Source organism: Excalfactoria chinensis, chromosome 9 (assembly GCF_039878825.1).
Source record: "Excalfactoria chinensis isolate bCotChi1 chromosome 9, bCotChi1.hap2, whole genome shotgun sequence".
Lineage (NCBI taxonomy): Eukaryota > Metazoa > Chordata > Aves > Galliformes > Phasianidae > Excalfactoria > Excalfactoria chinensis.
The window spans coordinates 11233777-11261408 of NC_092833.1; the positions used below are offsets into that span (position 1 = coordinate 11233777).

The 27632-nt window shown below is 53.3% G+C and overlaps 2 protein-coding genes across 2 annotated transcripts; one reads left to right on the forward strand and one right to left on the reverse strand.

Moving 5' to 3' along the window:
• Window positions 1-112: 112 nt before the first annotated feature.
• Window positions 113-2184, reverse strand: SLC51A (solute carrier family 51 member A). The gene is made up of 9 exons (XM_072344861.1): window positions 2150-2184; window positions 1899-1993; window positions 1577-1731; window positions 1415-1488; window positions 1181-1339; window positions 974-1085; window positions 753-899; window positions 496-601; window positions 113-370 (listed from the first exon to the last, which is right to left on the reverse strand). Exons 1-9 carry the CDS (start codon window positions 2182-2184, stop codon window positions 234-236), a joined length of 1020 nt encoding a protein of 339 aa, XP_072200962.1. The 3' UTR covers window positions 113-233.
• Window positions 2185-12886: 10702 nt separating this feature from the next.
• Window positions 12887-27306, forward strand: TFRC (transferrin receptor). The gene is made up of 19 exons (XM_072344569.1): window positions 12887-12995; window positions 14530-14600; window positions 15717-15930; window positions 16549-16771; window positions 16939-17082; window positions 17721-17817; window positions 18196-18318; window positions 19005-19100; window positions 19270-19409; window positions 19686-19855; window positions 20103-20222; window positions 20808-20893; window positions 21024-21087; window positions 21460-21527; window positions 21837-21904; window positions 22309-22390; window positions 23270-23491; window positions 23967-24107; window positions 24391-27306. The coding sequence occupies exons 1-19, from the start codon at window positions 12908-12910 to the stop codon at window positions 24631-24633; spliced, it is 2460 nt and encodes an 819-aa protein (XP_072200670.1). The 5' UTR covers window positions 12887-12907; the 3' UTR covers window positions 24634-27306.
• Window positions 27307-27632: the final 326 nt, after the last annotated feature.

Sequence of the window (27632 nt, forward strand, 5' to 3'; positions counted from 1 at the left end):
CATGTCCTGCCCAACAAGGACAGGAGCATTTCCAATCCCAGCCACCAACACAACACGTGTACAAAGTTATCTTTATTCAGTGCCAGCCAGGAACGCTGCCCCCAGGCTGGAGGGCTGCTTCCACATCCCAAAATGTCCTTTCTCCCTCTGCTGCCTTTGATCCCAGCAGGCTCGAAGCGTTCCACTGAGCTGGCAGCACCCTGGACTTGCTCTGCCCTTGCACCTTCCTCTGCTCACACCTTGGCATTGCTGCTGGTGGCTGTGATGCTGACAGGCTGGCAGCCCGGTTTGTCATCCTGCTTGCGGTAATACATCTGTGCCACCACCACCAGGATGAAGGTCTGCGGGATTAACAGCTGCATGTTCATCTCTGAGAGCAGGAAACAGAGAGATTATTTGAAGGTGCTTTCACCAACCACGTCCATCCACTCCCTGCTGTGTGCTGGAGACGCTTAACCAGGAGCCAGCACCCCTCGCCCTGAGCTCCCAACTCACGCTGTGACCTGGCCTTGGAGGAGAAGGGCGGTGAGCAGGCGATGTTACCATTGTTGGCCAGGATGCTGAAGATGGCGGGCTGCAGCGCTGTCAGCACCAGGAGAACCTGCAACCAACAGCACCATCCATCACAGGGACCCACAAGCAGCCACTGCGCTCAATAACCAGGTCTGGCTCTCCACTTTGTCCCACTGCCTCGCTCTGGCCATGAAGAGCTTCTCCTTGTGCTTCAGGTGCTCACTGAGCTGCTGGCTTACCTGGAAGCAGGTGAACTTGGCCTGCATGTTCTGCTCCTTCAGATGCAGTCGTGCCTGCCGGAAGAGGATACCCAGCGCCCACAGCCCAAAGAGGGTGGAAGCTCCAATGACGGTGTTGATCCAGAGTGCCACGCTCTCCGCTGAGATCTGTGGGCAGGGACAGCAGCTGGCAGGGCTGCCCTGTCACATGTGCCCCTGCCTGTCCTCCACACAGCACTCACATCAGCAGGGTTGTAGTTCCCATCAGTGTACAGGACCAGCCCCAGGAAGACAGCAGCTGTTCTCAGGAAAGCATACTGGAAGGTGCCCAGCATCAGCAGCCGAAGCTTCTTCCTGGTGCAGGGAGAAGTTGGTTGCATCCCCCTGCCCAGGACTTGTTTCACCCTGATGTTCTATAGAGGGAGAGCCGTGCCCCATCCCTTCCTCACCTGCTCATGGTGATGCGGGGCAGGCAGGGGCAGCAGCAGCAGCAGGGCCCGGTGCTCACTACCATGGGCACATCCTTCAGGATGCTGAGCACGGCCTCCTTTCCCCCGAAGCCCTCCACCATAACCATCATCATGATGTAGAAACAGATGGCAAAGTACCTGGGGAGGAGAAGGAGGAAGAGGAAGGTGACAGAAGCAGCCAGGTCCCGCTGTCCCAGCTCAGGTCGTACTCACATCGTGGTGGCCATCTCCACCACCATCATGGAGCGTGGGATCCACAGCCCGAAGCAGCTGAACACAGCCACGACCTGGAGGAGACAAGGGCTGGGTACAATGCTGTCCCCCATCCCCATGGGGGGATTTGGACCCCCCGTGCCGCCCCCAGGCTCAGCTCACCGTGGGGGCTGAGCTGCTCCAGCAGAGAGTCTTCATCTTGATGGGGCAGCTGGTCTTGCGGTAGATGTAGAGGGCTTCTTCCACATAGATGATGACTGACACCAGCGTCAGAATGGTGGCCAGGCCCGTGATGGAGAGTTGGACCATGTCCAGCTCTGCCAGGGAGGGAAAGGCAAAAACCTGCTTCTGTTGAGTCCTGTTCCCCCCTTGCCTGGGGTGGGGGGCTGAGCCCCAAGCAGCAGCCTTCTGCCTTCCCTCCTCCATCCCCATCCTGCTCCCACAGGGGACAGGAGGAGAATCCCCCCACGCTGCCCACACTTACGCTGTAGCAGCTGCCGGGAGGTGGGTGGCAGGGAGAAGCACGCGGCCGGCACGCTGAAGTTCAGCATCAGCATCTCCACCAACGGCCGAGGGAACCTGCGGAGAAGGTGGGTGCTGCTGAAAGCGAGCTGGGAAATGGAGACACCCAGCCCCAAGGGGTCCTCGCATCACCTCTTCCTCTACATAACCCAAAATCCCACTGCAGAAACGGGACACAAAGAGACCCAGCAGCATGGGGGTCCTGGCACCTACCTGGGGTCATCTGCCAGCTCTATAGTGGGGTCCATCCTGCCCAGCTCTGTCCCGGCAGCTGCGGGGCTGCTTGTCACTGACTGCCTTGGTTTCCCTGTGCTGTCCTCACACAGGGTCAGAGTCCCGAGGGCAGGGACCGCAGGGAGGCTTTGGCGTCTTGTTCAAGTTTAACCAGCTCTGGGCTCTCATTGGTGAGGTCCTGGCTCTGGCCCAGCCCCACAAAGTGCCTTGGCCACACGGTTATTGACCTGGGAGGAGTGTCTGTGACATGTGCCATCGTGCCTGCACGTCCCCAGAGCTTGGTGTGCAGGGCTCTGCCTGCCCACGCTGCTGGACACCCCACAGATGGGCTTAGGTGGGCACCCCGTGGTGCCTGGGTGCCCTGGTCCCCATGTGTCCTCCTGCTGGGGTACAGGATGAGTGGGGCAAGACCTGATGTAGCACTGCCGGCCACCCTGGTGCCACTCCACCTGCTAGGCCAATGGGAAGCCTGGCACATGGCTGAGTGTCTGTCTGTCCTTCCTGGCACTCATGTGGCTCTGCAGGCACAGGACAGTAGGTGAGAAGGTTGCAAGGACTCAGCTCCCGGCAGTTAGCTAGGCACCATGACGCTAGAGGGCAGGGCTGGCACCAGCACCAGCTTCACTGGCAAAGCTCTGGCCTGGGGGAGGGAGAACTCTGAGCTGGGAATTGGGATTCAGCGTGTCCCTGCCCTGAATGGGCTGCAGCATCCTGCTGGGCAATGGGCACGATCACACCCCTTGTGCCCTCCCAGCACCACGAGGAAAATGAGCTCCTGTGGACTCCTGCGAAGTTCAGAGTGGCACTCACACCCCAAGAGAGTCCTCAGCACTCTGGGAACAAGAAGCTGCAGTTGCCATGGGGCGTAGCGGGGGTGCAGTAGTTGCTATAGGAGTGGAACACAGATTGTTGTGCCACAGCTGCCAGGGAAGGGGATCCAGTCCAGCCTGAGAGGGTCCTGCAGCTGCTCTGCTCACCATGGAGCTCTTTGATTCCTTTCCTTTCAGCATCCTCCTGGTCCTGCACCTGCTGGTCTCATACCCGTAAGTCACTCCACGATAGCACCCATGGCAACGTGGGGTGACAGAGATGCCCTTTTACACCAGCATCGCAGGGATGCTGGAGTCAAGCATCAGCTCTGTGCTCACCCTGCTCCCTGACCACAGCTCCGTGCCCCGTTCCATCCCGCAGGTACAGCTGGCTGGCCCTGCACAGCTTGCCGCTGGGCCCCTTCTTCACCACCATCCTCCTCATCCAGGCTGCCACCAGCCTGCTGGCATTCAGCTTCTCCAACCTGGAGTTCCTCCAGGCAGGTGGGACATGCAGATACAGGGGGGCGGGACAGCAGGGGATGGCCCCAGGTCTGTAGGGAGTGGGGTCCCTGTTGTGGGGTCACCTGCAGGAAGGACCCAGAGGGACACACTGAAGAGGAGCAGCACAGTGAAGCAGCAGCGCTGCCACCATTCCTGCTGGCATCACATCCTTTGTGTGCGCTGCGATAGCTGCAGGAGGGTAAGGGACAAAGTGCTGCACACCTCCAGCACATCGCAGCCCCTTTCCCTACACCCTGCATTCATGTGCACACCCAAGTGTGCGGTGCTGTGCAGAGGGAGCAGCGAGACCCTGGGTGTCGCTGGTCCCAGTGGAGCGCCCCTGCTGCCAGCACCCCTCTATTGCAGCACTTCTGCCAGCACTGCCAGGCACCGAGGAAGTACATCAGGTCCCAGCGTTGCCCACGGCATCGTCCCACCATCTCCTATTACCGCTGCGTCCACCTCCTGTTGACAGTCGCCACATCCCAATCCATGGCAGTGCAGCTGTCCTGCATCTTCCTCCCACTGCTCTGCCCCCTGCAGCCCATCACCATGCAGAAGATCGATGTGTATCCTTGGTGCCAGGAGGCAGAGCCCTGCCTTGACATGCACACAGCTGTGGTGTGCCCTGTGGTGCCATGTGGGCTGTGCGTGCTGGAGCCTGTTCCCTTTGCTGTGCATATCCCCAGTGCTCGTGGCTGTTTGTCCCTGACTCACTCTGTAGAATCACCGTCACCCTCTTCACTATCCTCTACCTGAACCCCATCGTGCTCTGGGCCCTCTGGGGCAGCCGAGCACAGCACAAACCGAGGCAGCGGGTACGGCCACAGGGCACCAGGGCAGCGGACGGCACCATGACACATCAATGCTCCACATGGCTCAATCCCACTGCGCAAGCACTTGAGCGCAAGGAGGTACCCACACTGCCCACATCCCCCCTCTCCATCCCCTCTCAGTGACACTGCCTGCACTGAGCTCCCATCTGTCCCCATCCCGAGGGTCACATCGTGCCACTCTGCACCCCCAGGCTCACACCTGCCTATGCTGTGCCCTATGGAAGTCAAGGTGAGTGTGGTGCCCAGTGTGATGCCCCAACCTGCCAGGCATTGCTGGGACTGTCCCTGTCCCACTGTGCCCGGCTGCTTCTGACCCACACCGTCAGTACTGAGACCATCACCACCAACTCCTGCACGAGCTCATCACCATCCCAGAACTGCTCGGTGCTGGCAGTGTGGACATCACCCCAGCTGGATGCAGCGACGTACCAAGAGCAGGAGATCCAGCAGGTAAGGCAGTCACCTCCCACAGCCAGCAGCTTCACCAGCTGAGCCAGCAGGACGCAATGTGCCTGAGATGCCATGTGCACATCTGGCCCAGCCTCAGAGAGGAGAATGCAATGGGATGAGGCAGCTGGGGGCTGCTCCTCTTGTTCCTGCCCCCACCCCTGTGCAGTGGCTCCAGGGTCACTCACTCCTCCCCACAGCCACCCCTCTCCTTGCAGGCTGCTGCCACAGGTGAAGGCCAGCAGGATGAGCAGGAGCTGAAGGCAGGTGAGCATCCATCTCCTGGTGCAGGCAGGATCCCCCTGCCCACCAAAATACCCTTCTGCACAGAAGGAAAAGGGAGCTCCCAGACCATTCAGCCCACTGGTCCTCAGTACCTGAAAGCTCAGGAAGTCTCAGCCCAACGGGTGCAGTGCTCTGAGGGGCCACCAGCAGTGCTGGCAGGGCTCTGTCTGTCGGGTTAGCGTTTTTCCTTAAACAAAACCATTTGGCCCTTGAAAACCTGCCCAAACAAGCTCACCAGAGCCCTCTCGCCATGCCAATGTTGCCCACGCAGCTGTTGGGTCAGCATTCCCCAATACTTGGAAAAGCTCTGGAAATGGAAATATTTGCCTGGGGTGGTTTTCCACCCACCTCTGGCTCCCTAAGCTGCGGATGAAGCAGGCCCTGGCTCCCAGGTCCTTCCTCTCTCCTTGCCCTCCTCTCCTTCCCAGAGCCCATTGCTGTGCTGGGTAGCCAGGACACCAAGGACTGGTAACCATCACGAACACCAAGGGCAGCTGGCACACATGGGAAGGCACCTCCCTCACCCCAGTGTTCATGCTGTGGTCCATGTGGACGAACAGGCAATAAACATTTCCCTCCGTGCACTTTTCTGCCTGGGGCTGTGAGCTGCAGAGCACCACGCGTCTGGGGACAGTGACACCCACACTGCACCGCTGCCCCCACCCCATGGCTTTGGGTTCAGGGCAGTGTCCCCACTCAGCCCCGCCGCCATCTCGGCAGCACCCCACGGAGCACTGGAAGCACGAGGGTGGACAAAGCTCAAGATAAACAAATAAAGCACAGCGACTGCAGCACTGAGAAAGGGACAGGAAAGGCTTTCCCAGGGTGCCGGGAGGAAACCACCGGGAGAGGAAGGCTGGGGCAGGATGGGGGCTGGATCCTGAGGAGCATAAACGCTGCACTGTCTGCCTTGCAGTGCGACACCTGAACACCTGCAAAGGTGGCATTGCAATGGTGAGCGTGTGCTGCATTGGGGTTGAAGGATGCAAGGGGTCCTGAGTCCTAAAGCATCACCATGCAACGGTCACAGCATCAATGTGCAATGGTCAGGGTGCCCCCATACCCAGCTTCAGTGTGGATGGATGGGGGCCTCAGGGCCCGAGCCACACCACTGATAATGCCCTTGGAGCCCTGCCCACGGGTGGCCGCAGATAAGGGTGCATGCAGCTCCCTGATTGCCTGTGGAAGGCAGCAGGCAGGGCGGGAGGAGACATCCTCAGGAGATAAGGCTGGAGGGAGCAAGAGCTGGGGACCCCTGGCAGAGCTGCAGACCCCCACTTCACATCTCTGCTTTGCAGTGGGGAGCAGTCCCTGCGCACACAAAACCTGATGCCCTGCAAACCCACAGGGCTCCCGTGCCTCAGTTCCCACACATCCCACATGGGGATGGAGTTTCAGATGCATTTCAGATGGGCCACACTCCTCAAGGTCACCACAGGAAGGTCCACTGCAGTCCCAATGCTCTGCTCCAGTAGAATGAATGAAGCCATGGAATGAGTGAACCCCTCACCCGCTCAGTGGTGTCTCCCCAAAGCTGCTTCCAGCATCAGACTGGATGTATGGCAGCAGGAAAGCTACACATATCCATATAGATGTGTGTGTATATGTGATTTTATATAACATATAGATTCTTATACAACATGTATGTGCTGCAGAGAGCTGGCATAGGTGTGCCCCAAGGCAGTGCATCCCAGGCTGGTTATCACCCAAACCAGGGCCTCAATCATACTTCCCAAAGCAGTGCCCAGACGGCCAGAACCAGGACCTGGCCAATGCTGGTTCTGCCCAGCAGTGTCCTGCTGTCCCAGCACACAGCACACATAGAGCTGCTACTTCACCGTCTCCAGCTGGGAGAGGAGGAGGATGGTGGGAGGCAAAGCAGCCCACAGTGTCTATAAGAAGCAGGGCAGGGGCTGGATGGAGCCGTTCTCCAGCTGAACAGGAGCCATCAGAGCAGCTTTGATGGCTCCAGCCGCCCCTTCCCTTTTGAACCCAGCCCCACAGATGGGGCACCCGATAACCTCTCCGCCTCCACCATCAGCCCAGCAGCTCCGGGCTCCTCTCTGTCTGCTTTTCCTCCCAGAACACCAACATCCAGCGGGGCTGTGCTCTGCGTGGCATGGGCTTTGTCACCTTCAAAGGGGCCCGGTGTGGGGGTCCGGAGGAAGCACTGCAGCCAACAAACACACCGGAGCTCTGCTTCCTCCTCACTCCTAGCAGAGCCAGCGGGTTCCTGCAAGCAGCCATGAAGAAAGGCGCCTTGTTGGGAAACAGAGGGGCTTTTTTTCTCTCGTGGCTACCTAAAATATCACGTGTCACTGCTGATGTTTGCATTTGGAGAAGGACGAGGTAGAAGCGTGGGCTCCGGGCATTTTTTTTGGTCGAGAGTTTATTTTCTTACCCGTCTGTCTCCTGTTTAGGAGCTCGCAGGTGGAAACGCTGAGGCTTGTAGAAAGGCTCACCTCATCCCCGCAAATATTCTCCCCGAGAGCCAGCACACACACAGCGTGTTTGGGAAAGGGCAGAGCTGCTTCTGCCCATCCCACCCCATCCGGGGGTCAGCAATGGGGAGCTCACACCCAGCCCTGATATCGTCACTGCACGTGCACAACGTGGGCATCGTGACTCTGCATGAGCATCAGCACACGCTCATTTGGCATCATCAGCGTAATTAATAAAGCAGCTGCTCTGAGCAGTTGGGACGTGCACAGGCAAAACAGGGGCGATCACACCCAGTAAAACCCACAAGTGGTGGCTGCAGGGGAGGAAAGAGGCTGGGAGGTGCCTTCACCCACACAGCAGCCCCAAGGCCATTCCTGAGGCTGAGCGGAGCTGAAGGATTGGTCCCTGCTGACCACTTCTCTATAGCTATGACCTCTATGACTAAACCTCAGGAGGCTGAAACAAATACCGGACAGCTCTGCTCACTGGGAAAACAGGCAGAGGTTTTTTCCATTGCCTTCACAAGTTTTTTTAGCTGTTATATTGAAACAAAAAAACACAGTTTTTTTTTCCCCCTGAGAAGTCAGCTTTCCTACCAAGCAGCACCCTGGCCCTGCTGCATCTTCATCCCCAGGCAAGCACACAGGGCAGGGACGTGCGTGGGGCTGGTGACACAGTGTGAAGCTGTGGCAGGGCAGAACAGCACACAGCAGAAGGTCAGCACGTTGGCAGGGCAGCCAGGCTCTTATCTCCAGTTTCCCAGCATCGTGCCCCCTTCTCCAGCCCAACTGAGGTGCTTCGTGCACCCAGGGAAAGCGACACCGCTGCAGGACCCCTGCTTGGAGGCACCGCGTTGTTGCAATGGAAACCACAGTTATACCTGCAACAAACCTGCACCGAGCACCATTGCTCGGCCACACTCCAGCACGCCACAGCAGGCAGCCGGCCAGCCAGGGCGGGTTTTGCAGCTGCCAATAAGAAGCAATTAGCAAGAAGGCAGAGAACTCCCCCTCTCCCTGCTAATCCCACCCCAATTAAAGCCCCTCTGCTTTCAGATATTGCTCAGAGAGATTAATTTGCCTGCAGCAAGGCTTTCCTGGGGGGCTCACACACAGCACAAAGCAAAACCTCGGGTTGGGAAGGGCTGCCCGCACCTGCTCGGTTAATTACCCTGACAATGGCTTCAGCAGCAGGAAAGGCACCGGGGCCAAAAAGCTGCCATCACGGAGCTGCAGGAAGGGCAGCAGCCTGGCCCAGCTGCAAGTTGGCTGCGGCAGCTCCGGGTGCAGAGCCATTACTCTGCCCCTGGGGACAAGTTTCCCCTGCAGAGCCTGGCAGGGTGCTGCCTTCTCCTTTGTTGTTTTTATTTCCCCAATTTGGGCTCCTCTTTTGCCAAGAAATTCATTTCCAAACCCCAAACCACAGATACAGGTGGTCAAGTCTAATCTAAAAGCCAACACGCTCCCTTATCTGGGAGGGTGGTTCCCACCAAGCGGCTCTGGCTGCTGCTTATCTCCACGCAGCGCTGTGTGCAACACAGAGCAAACCAGGGGGGAACTCCCTGCCTTTCCAGCCTCATCCTGGGCCCTTTTAGGGTGAGCAGAGAGGGACTTTTTCCCCTTCCTATACAGGGATATGGGCAGGTGGGAGCTGGCTGCTGCGGGTGACCCGTCTGCATGTCCCACGCTCCAACGCCACGTGGGATGCTTCATGGAAGCACTACAGATGATAGGTGGCATCCCTGGTTTGGAGGGGCTCAAACCACAGAGTCTGCAGAGGAAAACTGCAAAGGCTCCCAGATTCAGAAAACAGCTGATTCAGGGGAAATGCCTGGGAAGAGAAAGCACTTTGGGAAGGTGTCCGAGATGCTTGCCCTGAGAATAGGGAAAGAGAAGGGCAGTGTTTTGCACTTGAGATGCAGATCAGCGAGGAACAGAACAAAGAGGAGCGGAGGGAACTCGTGAGGATCCTGTGATGTGGGGCCGAGGACCCTCAGGGCTGTGTCCCAGCCCCATGCCCGCCTTCTTCACGTTCCTTTTCCCTTTCTGCTTCCCACCTCCAGCCCCCAGAGCAGCGGGGGTGCGATCAAACGCACAGAACTTGAGAGCTGAGCTCCTTTGATGCGTCCCCCTGCTTCTGTGCCTATTGTGCTCGCATCCTGAGCTTGTTTGTGTGCCTGTCCCCAACCCCTCAGCCCCCTGCGGCTGCCTGGCTCAGGCACTCCCAAGCAGTAGATAAGTGCAGCCAGGCTCACTGGGCTGAGCTGCTATCGGGGCCAGGTGCGGCTCCACAGATAGTGGGACTGTAACCATGCTGACCCCATAGCACTGAGGGCTGTGGGTTGCCAACGGCTCCTGCACCATCTCTTGTCAGCTCTGCTGCCCGCTGAGTACTGTCTGTTGGTGTATCGGTATCGGCCCCATGCACACTGGAGATCTGTCCTAGTGCTGCTGCTTGGGAAGGGCCAGCATCTTGACAAAAGGCATAACTAGTGCCCGGGAGCAGCACGGCACATGGTTTGGTTGGGGCAGGGGGACGGCTGTTTGTCCTGGCTGACCTGAGCCATGCTGGCAAGGCGTGCTGCCACCAAGTCACCACGGCTCCCCACATCCCAAAGCAGGGAACATCTCCCAGGCCTTGTTCTTTGCCAGTGGCCCCATCTCCGTGTGTGCTCTGAGCACAGACAACAGCCTGCATCCTCCCTGCAGGAAGGGTCACTCCTGCTGTACAAGGAGCACAGAGGGATCCCCAGGGCTGCGGAGAGTTAACATCCCAGTAAAACCCAATGGCTGGAAGCAAGGAAGCTCAGGTGAAAGATCCAGGTTCCTTTAACCCTGCTGGGACATGGTACAAGCTGGAGCCTCTCCCCTGACCCTCTGTGCTAGCCTCCAGCAAGAAGTACAGCAGTGACAAGCACCTCCATCCCTGCTTCCCTCCTGGTGCAGCTTCTGGAGGGCTCGGGGTCTTGTGGGAAGATAGAGGTCCCTGAGCTGGGGTCTGTACGTTTGTGTGAGTCCCAGACATAGTGTCCTTGGCCAGAGCCTCCCCTCATCTCTGCAGCACCTCAGGCCAGATGAGGACAAGGAGCCAGGCCGGACCCAGGTGCTTCCCGGGGAAGGACGCAAGGACAAGGGTTATCTCAAAGGGAAGACGCAGCGCTACCTGCCATGACTCCACTCCCTCCAGTGTCTTTTCCTGGCTGTTTTCCTTTTCTGTTTATCTCTGGGGCTTTTGTTTTCCTTCTATTTTTAACTAACATCATCAAAAGTTACAAAGTGCTGCTGGTCACACAAGTGTCAGCCGCTCCATAAAACAGAAGTGAAACTGTATTCTTGCTCTGTTTGGTCTCATGTTCCAACATGAGGGATACGGTCACATCAGGGGGTTGATGAATGAAGGACCAGAGGGTCACTTGAGCCCAAATCAGGGGACAAAAAACATCTGTTTCTGAAGAGTTATTTTCTTTTCCCAACAGGTGTGGAAATGGGGAACTGCTGAGCACACACCCTAAGATACTGTGAGAGGGAACAGAAAACACCTGTGGTGAGCATGTGCTATGGAGAGCTGGGGCTGGCACAGCACAGCACATGGCAACGGCTCTGAAACAGAGACAGCAGCTGATGGAGAGGCAGAAATCCATGGCTGCTTTTCAGCATCGCTCCTCTGAGATCTCCCAGAGCTGTGCTGGCGTATGTGCAATGTACTGAGTGTTGAATGGAGCAGCGCTGCCAGGGAATGGACTGGAAAGCCCTGTTTTAGGTTTTACAAATAGGGAACTGAGAACTCGCATGGTTTTAGCAGGCTGCACATAGGGCTGCCTGGAACAAAGCAGAAGGAAAGCACCTTCTCGGCAGACCATCGTGCAATCTCAGCATCGTTAGGGTTGGAAATGACCGCTAAGATCATTCAGTCCAACTGCTGACCCATTCCCATGGTAGCACTGACCACGTCCTGCAGCGCCCAGAAAATCCATCCATCCTCTTTCTGCACCATCCCACACTGCTGGCTGCCCATGCAGATGGGCACCGAGGAGGGCAATGCCCACCCATGTCCAGCGGTAGCACAGCTGCAGCACCCAGCTCTGCCAAGAGAATGAGCCTCAGAGCCAGAGCTGTGGCCACAGCTGCTCCCTGGCACATCCCAGCAGTGCTCCCAGCTGCTGATATACAGGAGGCCGCTCTCCTGACAGCCGCATCGAGTTTCTGACCTGGCTAATCCCCCCCTTTATCAGCATAGGAATGTATTTCTTTCCATGAAACATAATCCTCTTTGCAATCATGTGTTCTGCCAAAGGACCAACTTTCCTCTCCCATCTTTCTTTCGCAGGAGCAGATTTGAGGCAATAATCCATCCCTACCAGCTTTAACGAGGAAGGGAAAATCAAGCAGAGCACCGAGGAGCATGTGCACACCACAGCCTTGGAGCGGGGTGCAGGGCTGGCACTGCTCTGATGATGGACTGAACTCAATGGCAGGAGCTGGGAGCAGTGACCTTCACTCACTCTGGAGCACGGAGAAGGGAGAGGAGGCTGTGGGGCCTCCCGTGACCATGGGCAGTGCTCAGAGGCTCTGTGATGGAGGGACCCTCAGTGCCCCACGGGGACACCATGACCCCACCAGGCACAGCAGCCCCTTGGGACGCTGCTGCAGGGCACTGCAGCTCTCCTGCTGCTCCCCATCTGCAGCTTGGGCTTTCCCCAGGATGTGCTTTCCTGAACGCTCTGTGTTTGCAGTGCCTTTGTTTGCTGCCGATCTTCATTGCCCAGTTATTGCCTTCACCACCCTCTGAGCCCCAGCCTGGCACTGCACAGCCAGCTGGGGATAGGCTTATCAAGGGCAGGGGTGTTTTATGGGTTTCATAAATACCCTCCATGCACCATTTACTACTTTCACCTTTATGCTGCCACACTGTACTTCTCCTGAAAGTTTCCCAGTTTAAGGAACCACACAGTTCTGCTCCTGCCCTCTCTGAGAGGCCAGGGCTGCCCCATGGAGGGCTGGGATGAGGGCTGGGATGAGGGCTGGGATGAGGGCTGGGATGAAGGCTGGGATGAGGGCTGGGATGAGGGCTGGGATGAGGGCTGGCTGCAGAGCCCCGCACGCACACGGCTCTTAAGGTCGGTGCCTGGCGCTCCCAAGGAGGCAACCACAAAGGTCGTACCAGGGTTGTCCCAAACGTGCCGTGCTGTTGGCCCACGATATGAGCAGTCTGGCAGCAGGGGCTGAACCCTCGCACTGATATGTCATTATGTTCACTGGGAGCAGCGGCGACGGGCTGCAATGGAGGCGACGAGCTGCAATGGCAGACAAACACCCGCCGAGCGGCTCGACCCGCCGCCGCCACCACTCGAGGACGAGGATTGACGGAGGCTGCGAGCCAATCAGAGAGAGGCACGGGGGCGGGGCCTGCCCAGAATGATCGGCGCGGAGGGCGCAGGGAGCTGCAGTCGTGCCGCTGCGCGGCGAGCGGAGGGGGCGGCGGAGGCGCGGGAGCGGCGGGCGGGTGAGCGAGCGGAGGGTGCGGGCCGGGCCGGGCCGGGCCGGGCCGGGCCGGGCGGGCAGGAGGGGAGGAAGGGAGGACGGAGGGGGTGAGCCGCGCTCAGGTGTGGGGCTGAGTGTTGGGCGGCCTGCTGGGGGCCTGCTGGCGGTGGGGGCCGCACGCACGTACGCACGCACGCGGCTGCGCTGACCTTGAGGTGCCCGCGGAGCAACGTGCCGGCGGCGGGCGGCGTATCGCACGGCCTTATCGCGCGGCACCCAGCCGGGCCGGGCCCGGTACCGCCCGCCTTTCTCCTTGCGGGAGGCTGCAGCTGACCTCTTTTTTTTACCCTCCTTTTAATGTCTGTATTAATTCTCCCCCTGCTCCGTTTTGGGGGCGCGCAGCGGTTTTTACTTCCCCCCCTTCCCCAGCCTTTCCCGGCACGCAGGGCCCGCTTTTTGCTCATTGCCTTTGCGGGTTGTGCTATGAGCGGTGCGAGGCGGTTGAGTCATGTCGGCAGCGTGCGGTATCCACGTGCCGCCCCTCGTGCTCCCCCGGCTGCAGGTTGTGCTGCTGTGAGTCCCTGCCCTCCCTACGCACACGCTTCCCCGTGGGGATGCACGGCCTGCTGGGGTCCGGCCCTCTGGCTGTCCCTTACGGCCCCTACCAGCTGCTAGCAGCTCCGTTTGCACGCTCTCTGGCTCTAAGCAAAGGGTGAAACGTGTCCTGGCCGTTATTATTAACGTTTGATCTTCTCTGCCCCAAGCAATCGGCTTGCGTTGCGCAGCTCACAGGTGTGAAGGTAATCTGTTTTATACCTGCGGACCGGTTCCAATGCCCTGCTTGTAGGGTGCTGTGCTTCAGGACATGCATGGGCTGGGTGGTCCCGACCCACGCTGTGCAGTCAGTGCTGCACGGTGCTCCTTCCCACAGCTGTCCAAGGGAGGAGTGCTGAAGCACCGAGGAAGACGAGCCAAAGCAGTTCAGGTTGCAGCACTTACCATTTAATTGAAATCCAGGCTGTGAAAGTGACCGCAGTTTTGGGTGGCCGTTCTTGGCCGGTCAAAGCAGAGGTTGCCTTTTTAACACTGGAAAGAACCCAATTGCACAGGAGATGCCTTCCTATTGGGAGTGCTCCTAGGGGCTGGGAGCTTGTGCTGCTTTGGTGTAGGGTGCTGTGCCACCCCTGGCTACCAGCCATATGCTCGTCTCCATCTGCCATTGAGCTGGATCCTGATAGACTGAGGTGAGTGGTGCCTGTTGTCACAGCACCACCTCCTGTCACCCCTTCCTAAGCAGAGGTGGTCCTGCAATAGACAAGACCCTTGGCTTTTGAGCTGCACTACCTGCTGCCATTGGGGTTCCACGAAGAGTTGTTGAGAATACATGAGCTTGCTGGTTGCATTCAGGGTTAATGGTCGAGTTTGTTGTCGGTTAATCAACGCTGCGACTTAGATAGAAGCATGCACGTGCATTCCACTATTGACTTTGATCTTGGGTGTCTTTTATGGTGGCAGGAGAACAGCCAGAATTGATTTGTTGTGCTCTGTATTTCTAGGCCTTCGGTCAAGTTGGTGGGTTCTCTTCCGGAAGGCAATGGATCATGCCAGAGCAGCACTGTCTAACTTGGTAAGGCGTGCCACCCCTGTGCTGTTTATCAAGAGATGGGTAGTGTTAGGTGCTCCTGTGTGAGTTGTGAGGCTGGCCTCCCTGTAGCTAACTGGCTGTGATAAGGTGGTGCAAGCGGCTTAGTATGGTGGGGTTATCAGTAACTGCTGTGGTGTCTCAGGTCTTTCAGGAAGCTGAAAAAAGAGATAAGCAAGGGGGGTGAGCTTTGAACAATGTCCCAGGAGGAAGTGCTGCTGAGGAAGCTGATCATATGCCTGTCAGAACAACCAGCTTGTGTTCCGTTATGTTACATTGGGGGGGGGGTAGAACTAGGAGGGGGAGGTAAGTTCTACTGTAAGTTCAGCCTTTGTGACATGGGGACCTCACAGACCTGGACAAGCTTGAAAAGTGAGAACCTAATGAGAGTCATGAGGTCCAAGTACAAGGTGCAGTCCTAGATGTGTGTATAGACTGGGAGAAGAAGTCGAGAGCCCTGCAGAGAAGGAGCTGGGGGTTCTGGAGGATGAGAAGATTGAGCCAACAGAGCTCCACAAGGCAGGAGGGGGTTAGAACTGGATGGTCTTCAAGATCCCTTCCAACCCAAGCCATTCTGTTATTCCCATGGGTATCTCTTTTCAGCGTAGCTCCCTTATAACGTTCATCAGAAGTCTAATTTAAGATTAGCTTGGGGCAGTTTAATGTAAGGTTATGTAGATGCAGGAAGAAACTACTTGCGTCAAAGTGAATGTGGCACAGCTGTGGAGGGGTTGTCTTCCTTTTCTTCTGTTCAGATCAAAGTTCCGTTCTGTGCAAGTTGCACACTTTCAGATCAGAGCAGTGCATTGCTGATTAAGACCAGGAGATTCTGCCAGCCATTGCCGCGGGGTCACATGGGAAATGTCAGTGCTATTTTCTGTGTTGTATCTGTAACAGAGTCCAAACTAGAATCAGACACTGTATGGATGTTAGTCTGGTTGCATCTGTTCAGAGCAGCCAGTGTGACTTATTGACAGCCAGTGCTAGGGCTGTGCTAGTGTAATTTCAGGTGGGAGACCTGGATTTAGTTCAAGCACGGGTGCTGCTGCCTGTAGGCTGGTGTAGCAAACTCCCTTCCATGATGTCTCTGTCTTTTAACAGTTCAGCGTCGAGCCAATGTCGTACACACGTTTCAGCATCGCCCGGCAAACGGATGGAGACAACAGCCACGTGGAGATGAAGCTGTCTGCTGATGATGAGGAAGGAGGGGACGTGGAAAGGCCGGAGCACATGCATGACAGTATGGCTCAGCCAAAGAGGAGTGGCAAGAAACTGTGCTTCCTCGTTATTGCAGCTCTTCTCCTCCTTTTGATTGGTAAGGAAGGGTGGGAAGCAAATACAAGCAGTGGACTGTAGTATTTACCCCCTCCAAGGCCATTAATATTAGAATTTGTGGTGTTTCACGAGGTGATTAAAGCTCCTCAATCCAGGCTGCAGCTTCTCACCATCTCTTTAGAATGCTTAGCTCAAACTTGCAATATAGAACTGAAACAAAGAAGTGTGAAGCTTGACAGTGAGACTGTGACTTAACTGCAGAAAAATGGGTGGCTGTAGCAAGGGTTCTGGTTTTCCCTTGATCTGCTCCAAGTGCTCCTCTAGATTCATGTATGGATATATCAGGTGCTTGATACCGATCTCTCAAAAGGTTTTAACTCTGCTGCCAACCTAAAGTAAACGTTCTTCCCTCTGAGTGGTGCTGAGGGGACTCTGCCAAACGCAAGATCACATCTGCATTGTGCTTTAAAATGTGCCAACTCAAGCAAAATGTCAGGATGCTATTCCTGTGTGTCCCTGGGTATGTCAGCTTGTTAAAAATGGTGTGAGAACAGAGATGCATCTTAACTGTCAAGTTGCTGTGAGTGCATTTGTATGGTGTGGAGCTGGTATGGTTGTCTTTCTGACCCTCAAAGGAATATGTATTCTCTCTCTGTAGGGTTTCTCATTGGCTACTTGAGTTATCGTGGACGAATGCAGCTGGCTGCCAGGTGTCAAGATGGGAGCGGCAGGTGTGAGATAACTCCTACTGCATCTTACTTAGTGGATGGCGATGAAACTGCGGAAGAAGAGATTGAAGGACCACCTGTCATCTACTGGCCTCAGCTCAAAACCATGTTGTCAGACAGGCTGTCAGCCAAGCGTCTTGGAGACAGTTTGAGGTAACAGTTCCAGAAAGTGCAGCTTACAGCTATGGGAGGGAGCAAGGGTTTTAATGGTGCAGGGAGGCACGTGGGCTTTAAATGACCCATCTGACTTGAGTGTGTAGGTTGGGGTGCTGAAGCACAATTTGGTTCTGTAGCCTAAGCCATGTATCTGCTACCTGCAGGCAAAGGGCAGGTGTGGACTCCTTTGAGGCTGGTGAGGCTGAAGATACGACCATGGCCACCTACATTCATGACCAATTCAACAGCTTCTTCTTGGATAAAGTGTGGAACGATGAACACTATATTAAGTTGCAAGTCAGAGGCAGGTATGTTAATGAGGAAATGCAGATCTTTCATATACATAGCATGGGTCTCCATAGCGCTGAGTAAACATGGAATTTCTGCTGAAACTGTGAGCCTGTTGCACCTCTCCAAAGCAGACCTTATTTTGGCAAGCCATAGCTCCTCCTTTCTTCAGATTTCCCATATCCAAAGGGATTAGTAGCAGATCTCTATATTTTTCTTGGGACGGCTTTCTCTTACAGCACTGTTAAGAAATAGAGGGAAAAGCACGCTGAGGAAGAACAGCTGAAAAGCAGACTTCCAGTGTCTAAAATTAAGCAGTGGCTCCCAGTGGCTCAGGAGGGTATCTGCTGGGATTGTGTTGGCTGACAGCTCACATCCTTCTTGCCCTTCATGTGAGGGGAATTCAGTGTGCTTGCTAGCTTTTCTGAAGGAACCAGTAAGAGACGCAGAAACATGAGCTGTTTCTTTTAATTGCTGTAGAATTTAACCTTCACTGATGTATCTGAACAATCCCAGAAATTATTCTGGGAAAGTACTGGGGTGAGTTTTCCTGTTTCAGGCTTTGCTTTGACTTAATATATTACAAGAATTATGGAAATCTGTGAGGTAGCTAAATATTCAGTGTGTGAGTGTAACGCTGTCTCCTAACTCTTAACAGTACCAGGAACAAAGTGTCTGTTTTGATCGGTGAGAGTGAGGAGACCTTGGAGACTCCTGATGTGTACGTGGCATACAGTGAGAGTGGCTCTGTTTCTGTAAGTAACTTCAAGAAAATGATGGGATTTGTGCATGCTTGTCAGATGGTGATGTCTGAAATAGATTGCCTCAAGATAGGCACTATTTAAAGGCCTCCCCGGTTAGAGAGCTGGTGGGGAGGGGGCAAGGAGTGGGCTCACATGCAGTTTTCTTCCCTCAGCAAGATGCAGTTTAAATTTCTCTTCCAGCCCAGGAGCTTGGATTGAGGTTGTGCTCCAGCAGGCATGTTGCGTGTGATCAGAGTTTACATTGCTGAGGTTGAACTGCCTTCTGTTAATGGCAGACTGATGTGTTCCAGGCTCCGTAACTTTGTAGGCTGCTTCCAAGTGTCTTACAAGTATAAGCCTGCTGTGTTTATAATAGTGTTTCTGTTCTAGGGCAAACCTGTCTACGTGAACTATGGACTGAAAAAAGATTTTGAGACAATACAGAAGTCGGTGGCTTCACTGAATGGAACCATAGTCATTGTTAGAGCTGGAAAAATAACACTTGCTGAGAAGGTAGGCACTGTGTGCCCCAAAGCCTGGCCAAACATGGTCTTCTGATTTTTAGTCACACCTCTCTGCCTCAGTTCAAGTTTCTAGAATTCGCAGGTAAACTTGTTCAGCAGGTCTGAGCTTGATTGTTTTCTCCAAGCTTCCACGTGCAGGTCTGGACACAGATTGAAAGGAGCTGGTTACCATTTATGGGGCCAGTGTTCTTAGCCTCTGGCAGCCTGGCTGGGATGGCCAAGCATTTGGGAAAAGGAGGCAGCTTGGGGGATTGCAGGGTGTAGCATTGGCTGGTATTGCTAGGTGCAGCAGTTGGGCTGTTAGAAGCAGAACAGCTTTGTCTCCAGAGCCCCTCTTGCTGCTACAGCCAGGTACCTTCAGAACTTGGCTGCTGTGTCTCACTTGGCTCCTTACTGAGCCTTCACTTGCACCAAGTGCTGGCACTGCCTTCCCGGTCTGTTGCCACATGTATTGCTGTAATGTTCCCTCCATAGGAAGTAATACCAAGCAGTCTATAAAAGATCCAAGTCCTTCTGTACACAAGCCTGTTTTAGGCCTGTCCCAGAACTGCTCTTCAGATGGATACCTGTGGAGAGGCTGGCCTGTAGGACTCTGCCCGGTGTCTGTCATGGACACAGAGCTGAGAAGCACTTCCACGAGTGCAGATGTGCAGCTAATGTTGTTCTACCCTTCAGGTTGCAAATGCCAGAGAGGCAGGAGCAGCTGGAGTCCTCATGTACGTGGATTCACACAAGTATGGGATAACAGATACACTTATCCCATTTGGCCATGTGAGTATGCAATTGGCTCTCCTATTTGCTATTCTGAATAATTACTTTTTCCCCATGGGCTGCAAACTGTAGCAGTCTCCCTGCATACAAGCTTCAAGCTCAAGCAGCACTTTGTGCCCTTGTGTAGTTGGTCTCTTCTGAGACCTGAGGAACTTCGTGCTTTTCACAGGCCCACCTTGGAACTGGAGACCCTTACACCCCAGGCTTCCCTTCGTTCAACCACACCCAGTTTCCACCAGTTGAGTCTTCAGGACTACCCCACATTGCTGTTCAGACCATCTCTAGCAGTGCTGCAGCCAAGTTGTTCAGGTAATGGTTTCTTCTGGCCAGTGTGCTGCTGTCTGTTGCAGGGGTTAAGGATGGTGTTGAGGTACTATGAGCCCAGGGAGCTCCCTGCTGGTCTCTGCTGTGTATCACAGGAAGCACTTACTGGGACTGGTTGGAAACATGATGCTTGTGTCCATATCTTGTAGCTTAAAGACAGGATAGTGGGATAGTAAGTGATATCACATAGCTATCCTGATGTCATGTAACTAAGTGAGGCTGGATCTAGATACTGAGTTTAAAGGGGTTCTCTTTCCTCAGCAAAATGGATGGAGTCTCATGCTCTGAAGATTGGAAAGGCGGGATCTATTCCTGTAAGGTGACAACAAAGCAGGAGAGCAAGATAATGGTGAAAATAGATGTGAACAATTCCATGAAGGACAGGAAGATTCTGAACATCTTTGGTGCTATCCAGGGATCTGAAGAACCAGGTAAGAACAACTCCTTGTGGCTCTGGCTTGAGGGTGGTTTTCTTCAGTTAGAACCAAAGCCATTCTTTATGGATTAAGAGTAAAACTGAACTGTGCTGCCAGGGAAAGGCTAAATGAAAGCAATGCACTTCATACAGGGGTTAGGCTCCTTACGTAGCTCCTGGCACAGAAACTCAAAGCTGCCTCTCTGATAGACAGTGTTTGCAAAGTGAAGCTTGTACCTCAGATCTTGATGTCTCCTTTATAGATCGGTACGTTGTGATTGGAGCACAGAGAGACTCCTGGGGCCCAGGAGTGGCTAAAGCTGGCACTGGAACTGCTATATTGTTGGAACTTGCCCGTGTGATCTCAGACATAGTGAAAAATGGTAAATACTTGTGTACTAAAGCATGATACTGGCTTAACTCTATGTTTTTAACATTGGAGAGCCCTGCTAAAAAATGAACCTTTGAGAATGTGTAGGGAGTCTGGAAGGGTTCTGAAAGGCTGTTTCTTGTCCAACACAGACAACAAGTGCAGTGAGCACTTGCTTCCAAGGGACCACCTAATTGTATCTGGTGTGGCTTGAGTGCAAGAATATGCTTGTATAGCATGCACTACAAACCTCAAATCTGAGCTGTCTGTTGTGCAGCCAGGCCTGAAGGTGAAAAATAGTTCAGGTGGAGGGGTGGGGGTTGCATGATGGCACTTACTGCAAGTGCTCTTGTTTGCAGCATTAATTCTGAGCTCAGGCAGCTAAAGAAAGGAAGGGGAAATATAGAAAGCAGGGCTTCACTGTACAGTTCTGCTGCATGGAGGATTTGGAGGGGGGCTGGAAAAAGAGTACACTTGCTGCCACAAGCATGTACGTTTGTCTGTGGCAGTCAGAATGCTTAAGCTCTGCCTGAGCAGCAGGTGATTGTTCAGCCCAGGCCCTGAGTGCTGATCTGCATCTCCATCTCTTTCTTTGCAGAGGGCTACAAACCAAGGCGAAGTATCATCTTTGCTAGCTGGAGTGCAGGAGACTATGGAGCTGTGGGTGCTACTGAATGGCTGGAGGTACAGCTTCCATGATATACTTCTATTTGATTACTGCTCAGTCATCATTTCTGATTTTATTTTATTTTTTAAATTAAGTGCCCTGGTATTACACTATTACTGCTGTCTTAAAGTATTTGTCTTGTTCTAGGGGTACTCTGCCATGCTGCATGCCAAAGCTTTCACTTACATCAACTTGGATGCTGCAGTCCTGGGTAATTTGCCGCTCTCCTTTTTTTTTCCCCCCCTTGAAATTAAGTGGGACCAGAATAGTTTGACAGACATTGATTAGCCTCCAGAAATGGAAACTCTGCTCTGACTGTGTCAAAGGTGCTGTGGGATGTTTGGCTGAAAGCTGGAATGACTCCATTTATCACTGGCTGTACTGAAGCGGGGAGGTTGCTGCAGCCTGAGCCAGAAGAAGGCAGTTCTTCTAGGTCTCAGTAATTTCTGCCTTCCATGCCTTGAAGACCCTTTGGCAACAAGCTATAGATAGATTTCCACCTGGGTCAAGTGATCTTCCTCAGTCGCAGGGCTGAGTTGTTCCAGTAGTTATCAGTGTGTCAAATGCCCTTTTTCTTTTGCAGGAGCAAATGACGTCAAGATTTCTGCCAGCCCCTTGCTGTATATGCTGCTGGAAAGAATTATGAAGGGGGTGAGTTGAGAAGGTGCTATGCTAGGTTATTTTCCTCCCCAAAGCTGGCACCTTTTCAGGAGAAGCATCACATGAAGGGTCTGAAATATACTGGAGGGCTCTGTCTGAAGTCAGCTGGGCTCTGGGAATTGCAGTTTGTTTGTGTCCAGTGTGAAATCAGTGAATATCACTGTTTGGTGGGAGGTCTGTCCTGCACATAGAGCGTGCTTGTGTGGAAGAAGACACAGGCGTAGCTATTCAAGTTCTGGGGCAGATACAGCAACCTAAACAGAGGTCAGAACAAGTGCAGTGACTGTCATCTCTCTGCAGGTGAAGGATCCAGCAACAAACTCAGGAAACCTCTATAACAGAGTTGGCTCGGACTGGGTAAAAGCAGTGTAAGTGTTGCTGTCTTGCTGTTTGGGAAAGCAGATTTCTGTAGAACAAACTGAACAGCTTCTGTTTTTTGTGCTGGAATGTCATGCCACTGTCTGGAGCAGGCTTTACCTGTTGTGGTGGGTTCAGGCAAGTGTGAACAGCGGAGCAGTAACTCTGCTTAGTGCTGCCCCAAGCTGCCTGTAGGCAGTTCAGACACCCTCTTTGCAGGTCAAGAGCCACCTTGTACAAAGAGCAGTGACCAGCAGCCTGTGGCACTTGGCTGGGACTCCTTGCCAAAACCTGTCTTGTCTCGACAGGGTAGCCCAGCTGGTTCAGTGCTTCTGCTCTAGCCCTTTAGCCTTGTAGCTTTCTTTTCTGGGTTGTCTAAACCAGTTGGTAACTACCCAATACTTGTCTCTTGCAGTGTTCCTCTTGGCCTGGATAATGCAGCATTCCCTTTCCTGGCATACTCAGGAATCCCAGTGGTGTCTTTTGGTTTCTACAATGTAAGTACTGTCTGTCTGACTGCCTGGTGTATTCAATCCATGGAAGGTGCTATAGGGATATTACTTTCCAAGATAGCAAAGCCTGGAGTGCTGTCCTGAGCCTATTGTTCATGTAGGAGCCTCTCTGGGAGAGGAGATGTGACCTCTCAACCTGGGAGCTATGGCAGAACACGTTCTGAAGGTTGCTGCTGGAATGTGGTTGGCCTGTAGTGTATCTTTGGGCGCTTTGGATGCTTGTGTTCTGTTGGGGGGGCAGGGGGGAGGAACACCAGCACTATTCTAGAGGTTCAAACATCAGCAATGCAGAAATGAGAAACACTGAAAAAGATGTCAGGCTTCTGGTACTTCAGTGGAAGATGCACTACAACCTGCTGCTCAGCAAGCAGAGTGCTTTGGGGAAGGTGGACAGCTGGTCAGAGCAAGTGTTAACTTGGACTGTCCAGATCTGCTGTTAGAGCTTGGTGCTGCAAAAATGGCCTTAGCCAGGCTGTAGAACTGGGAGCCTTTATGGTAATAGCTTCCTTGGCTCATGAATGTTTGGATCTTGCTAGTGTCAGGCTTCCTTCAAAATATCTAACGTTGTTCTGCGCAGAAGGGCTGGAGAGTGCTGTCAGCAGGTACCAAAATGTGCTGCAGTCTGCCTGCTCACAACTTCGCAGGGAAATCTGAGGGAACAGGCTAACAAACTAGCAGAGCATCTTGCCTATTGCTGGAAGCTGTGAGGGACTAAATGTAGAAGGTCTGTTCCCTCTCCTGTGCTTTGAAGTTTTTCCAACCTAAATCTCACTACTTAGAGGCATGAGGAGATGGAATGTACTGGGAGATAACTCCCAGCTGGTGAGGCTATCTCTTCTAACTTCAATGTCTTCCTTCTTTTAGAAAGATGAGGAATATCACTTCCTGGACACTAAGGATGACACACTGGAGAACCTGAGGAAGATTAACAATCTAGATGCTCTTTTGCGTGCTGCTGCAGAAGTAGCTGGACAAGTAGCTCTCAGGCTGACCCACGATCACGAGCTCTTCCTGGACTTTGGGAGATACAGTGAAGAATTACTGGCATACCAGGAGAAGTTTTTGCCTTACGTTAAGGATGTGCAGGTAAGAAGGGCGCTGAGTGCACTGAATCCCTGAAAGCTGTTCTGGGGCCACGTGGTAACAGTACTCCAGGACTATTAGCTGCAATTGGGTGCACATCTTCCTCCTCCAGATACGAGCATTATAGGATATGATCTGAGTTGATGTTCCTTATAAAGCAGTACAGGCAGTGTAGCTGTGGCAGACAGATCTAGCTGATGTGGCTGTGGTGAAGGAAGTGGATGTGGGTGCTATGGTTTTTAGCCTGGATGTCATCCACAGCGCAGCACAGCTTTGCATCTCGTTTGCACCTCTGCAGAAACAGTACAAGAAACTGTGGGTGGGGAGAGACATAAGCTGTGCTCAGTGACCTCAGAAAAGACTGCCAGGAACTTGCTCTGCTACTTAATTAAACCTGCAAAAAAAAAAAAAAAGAAAAATTCTTGGTAAGAGCTGCAAAAGAAGAAAATCAGGTTTGCTAACAGCTCCTCCCTCACAGGAGCTGGGGTTGACCTTGGACTGGCTGTTTTTTGCCCGTGGTGACTTCCAGCGAGCTGCAGATGCACTGAGAAGAGACATTGCAAACAGTGACAAGGAGAACAAGGTCATCCGCAGAGCCCTGAATGACAGGATCATGAAGGTAGGTGTCTGCAGCTGGTTTGCCTTTCCTTGCGAGGTGAGCGCCGGCCAGGATGGGCTTTGCACTTGGAAGCTGCAGACACTGTGCAGATGGGCATTTCTTCTGCTTGCTAAGTGTTAACATGACTGACTTCTGTGCTTGCTGTCAGGATGTGGCCCTGGCGGAGCTGCTGTAGGGAAGGGCTTGGTGCTGATGAGAGGCTGGGGGCTGGTGATGGGGGCAGATAAGGAAAGAAAAACCTGGAAGGTGAGAGTATAACCCTAAGTTTGCATCTCTGCTCCAGGTGGAGTATGACTTCCTGTCACCGTATCTCTCACCAAAAGATGTTCCCTTTCGCCACGTCTTCTTTGGCAAAGGCAGCCACACTCTGCAGAGCTTGGTGGAGCATCTGCAGCTGTTGAAAGCCGACAAGAGCGGCGTGGATTTGAACTTGCTGAAGGAGCAGCTGGCCCTAGCAACGTGGACCATTAAAGGGGCTGCTAACGCCTTGGGAGGTGATATCTGGGATACTGACAATGAATTCTAGACACTGCGAACACCTGGTTAAGGTACAGGGTTAGGGAAACGCACTCCCTAGCGTGGCATTGTTTTTCTGGAGAGGGCTTTTTTTTGTTGTTTTTTTCTTTTTGGTAACAGATCTTTTTCCTCACCAAAGTTGAGCGTAAAATTGAAATCTCACCTTACCCAAATTCATTGGAGGCAATTCTAAAGCAGGTACTAAAATTATCATGAAATCTGACCAGGCTGCTGTCTGACCACGATCCAAACTTGTCACCTGCAGCTGCTCGTGGGGTTTGTTCTCTGGTGTACTTGAGAGCTAACAGCACAAGAGAACCCTGAACCAGTACCTTGAGTGAGAAGGTACTGTGTCTATCAAGAATCTTTTTATTGTTGGCCTCCTAAATGTAGTGACAGGGCAGGGAATGGATTCTTCCAACGCAGTAAGGATCTCTTCTCTGACCAGTGAGCTGCAGGCATTAACCTATGGCTGAAGAATTAAAAACAGCAGCCTGTAAGCGCTGAGTTATCAGCAAGCTCTGAAGTGCCCGGCCTGCCTTTACTCAGCAGCAGGGCTCCAATGACATCTTGGAGGCTTGCTGCTACAAGGGCAGGCCTCAAAACCTAGGAAAGATAACCCAAAGACTGTCGTGCCCCCTTTTGTATTCCTAGCTGGCCCCTCTGCGAGTCCCGCAGCATTAGAATCATAGAATAGAATCATTGAGAGCCAGCTCTAGGCTGGCACTTCAGACCTTGCTGTGCTGGGGCCTTTTGCAAAGCAGAGTCTCTTGCTGGCCAAACTCTGTTTGGCTGATGCCATTTTGCAGGATGGCTCTTGTTTGACACTGAGATATTTATTTGTTTATTTATTTATCAGTGACAGCGTTCACTATAAATGGTGTGTGGGTTTTTTTTATAGAAGATAATTATCGGAAGCAGTGCCTTCCATAATTATGACAGTTATACTGTCGTTTTTGAATAAAGCAGCATCTGCTATTACAATCAAACATGATACTGGAACTTTGCATTTAAAATAATCCAAGCAAGCCCCCCCCTTCAATGTTATTTTAAAACCCGGTAGCGAGTCTCTGGGTTGTGCTTCCAAATGACTCTTGAAATGCTAAAAAGCAACTCAAAATTAGGAGATTTTGGCTCCCTGAGGTGTCTTGTGCCGCTCTGTGGGCTTAGGACTCCCTCTTCTCCCCTGTTTCTGGAAGCCTTTTGCTCGTGTGGTGGCATTGCTCCATAGAGGGGCAGAGCACCCTGAGCAGGGCTCGCTGTGCAGCACTCACTCCATCCACTGTGCCGCACACAAACTCATCCCTCAGATTGGGCATCGGGCCCCATTGGAAATGGCAGCTTCCTGCAGACTTCCAGTACCTTATGTATCATGAAACCTAACTGACATTATCGGGGGCAGTGTCTTCCATAATGTGTAAAGAACAAGGTAGTTTTTGCCTACCACAGTGTTATATCGGAGGCAGTGACCTCCATATGTTGCACTATGGGTGTACGTAATTATCGGGGACAGTGTTTCCCATAATTGATTTATGCTTATCATGAAATGTCATCTGCAAAGCTTGATGGTTAGTATCTAACATGGATCGACTTCCTGCAGTCCTATTTTTTTCCACTCTCCTGTGGTGATGCAAATACAAACTTCAATCTGTTCTGTACTTCTGTAGACTCCTCTGTAGGCTGAACTTGTTCTAATAGCTGTGCTGTTGAGAAGTTGCTTCTTGCCCCAAGTAACGAGACTGGGGTTGGGATATTAGTGAAAGCTAGAGTAGTTAGCAGTAGTTGGTGTGTTCTGTGCTGTCGTAAACTTCCTTCAAACCGGTCGCAAAGACCTCATGAACTCAAGGTGAATGTAAGGGATGGGGCTGACTGCTGGCTGGAGGGCTCAGGATGCTGCTCTGGGTGTGTGTGCTACTACAAAGAGCTCGGCCTGCTTTGGCTGATGCACGCCTGGAGAGGCTGCTTGCTTCTGTTCTGGGTGTTGCTGGAAGCTCCAGTCTTTCCTTTTGGGTGTTTTTGGGAGAGAAACACCTTCCTCGTGGTGCTGCGCTGCTCCTGATGCTGACTGCTGTTGGTGCAGCTGTCAAGCTGCAGATCGCCAGGAGGAAGGTGGCAGTCAGCACCTAGCTGTGTACTTTGTAGAAAAGCAAAAGGAAGTGTTAAAAATCATGCTAACTTACATCAAGAGCATTACCTCTGAGGCCCAGCAGTGATGCCTGAAAGACGTGCAGTTGGGTGAGAGACTTAGTCCTCCATAAAGGTGTGGGTGCCCACTGCTTGTGCAGTGAGTTCAGCCCACGTGAACCGAGGGGCTCTGTTTGCATTCATCAAACTTGGAAGCCTGCTGTCCAGGTCTGTGCGAGTCCCAACGCTCATCCTTAACTGCCCTGCTGTCTCTGAGGCACGTGCACAACCCTATGCAGCTGTTTCCTAGTGACACTTCTCCAGGTGGCATTTAAGAGCTTGCTATCTGTGACTCCTTGCTGTAGCATTTGCATGCATCTCGATGTCAGACTTAATTGTGTGCTTTGCAACCAGCAGAGAAAGATGAAACCTGGCGAGTCGGGAGCCAGCACAGCCATGCCTGCTGCTGTGGCCGGGCTGGTGTCTGACTTGGTGTGGGGTGTTGGCGTCTGTATCGAAGTTACCTGCTGTCTGCTTCAATAAAACTTGTGAAAGATTCAACACTGAACTCTTGTGGGTTCTTGATGCTGGTGGGTGGCTGGAAGCAGGCTGCTCCCCTGGAGATGGGAATTGCATACAAGCTCCTGGCACTCCTGCTGCCACCAAGGGAATTTGTGAGAGCGAGCTCCAGCTCTACCATCCTGTCCTGCTTGGAGTGCTCAGTGCCATTTCTCTTCAGGCAGCTGAGCTGAGGATGTGGGCAATGATGTGGAAAAGTGATGGATGTGAGCTGCCCCCTGTTTCCCCCCCCCCTTCACGGCTGCTGCCTTCCAGTCACCTTGTTAAAGTCACAGGATAGTACAGGTTGGAAGGGACTCGTGGGGA

Excerpts from the sequence above, each read along its gene's own strand:
- SLC51A (XM_072344861.1), bottom strand. The coding sequence starts at position 2,184 with ATGGACCCCACTATAGAGCTGGCAGATGACCCCAG. Across the intron at positions 1,489-1,576 it reads GGAGCAGCTCAGCCCCCACG|GTCGTGGCTGTGTTCAGCTG; the intron begins GTGAGCTGAGCC and ends TGTCTCCTCCAG. Across the intron at positions 900-973 it reads GGAACTACAACCCTGCTGAT|ATCTCAGCGGAGAGCGTGGC; the intron begins GTGAGTGCTGTG and ends CCCTGCCCACAG.
- TFRC (XM_072344569.1), top strand. The coding sequence starts at position 12,908 with ATGATCGGCGCGGAGGGCGCAGGGAGCTGCAGTCGTGCCGCTGCGCGG. Across the intron at positions 15,931-16,548 it reads TCTTCTCCTCCTTTTGATTG|GGTTTCTCATTGGCTACTTG; the intron begins GTAAGGAAGGGT and ends CTCTCTCTGTAG. Across the intron at positions 21,528-21,836 it reads TGGAAAGAATTATGAAGGGG|GTGAAGGATCCAGCAACAAA; the intron begins GTGAGTTGAGAA and ends ATCTCTCTGCAG.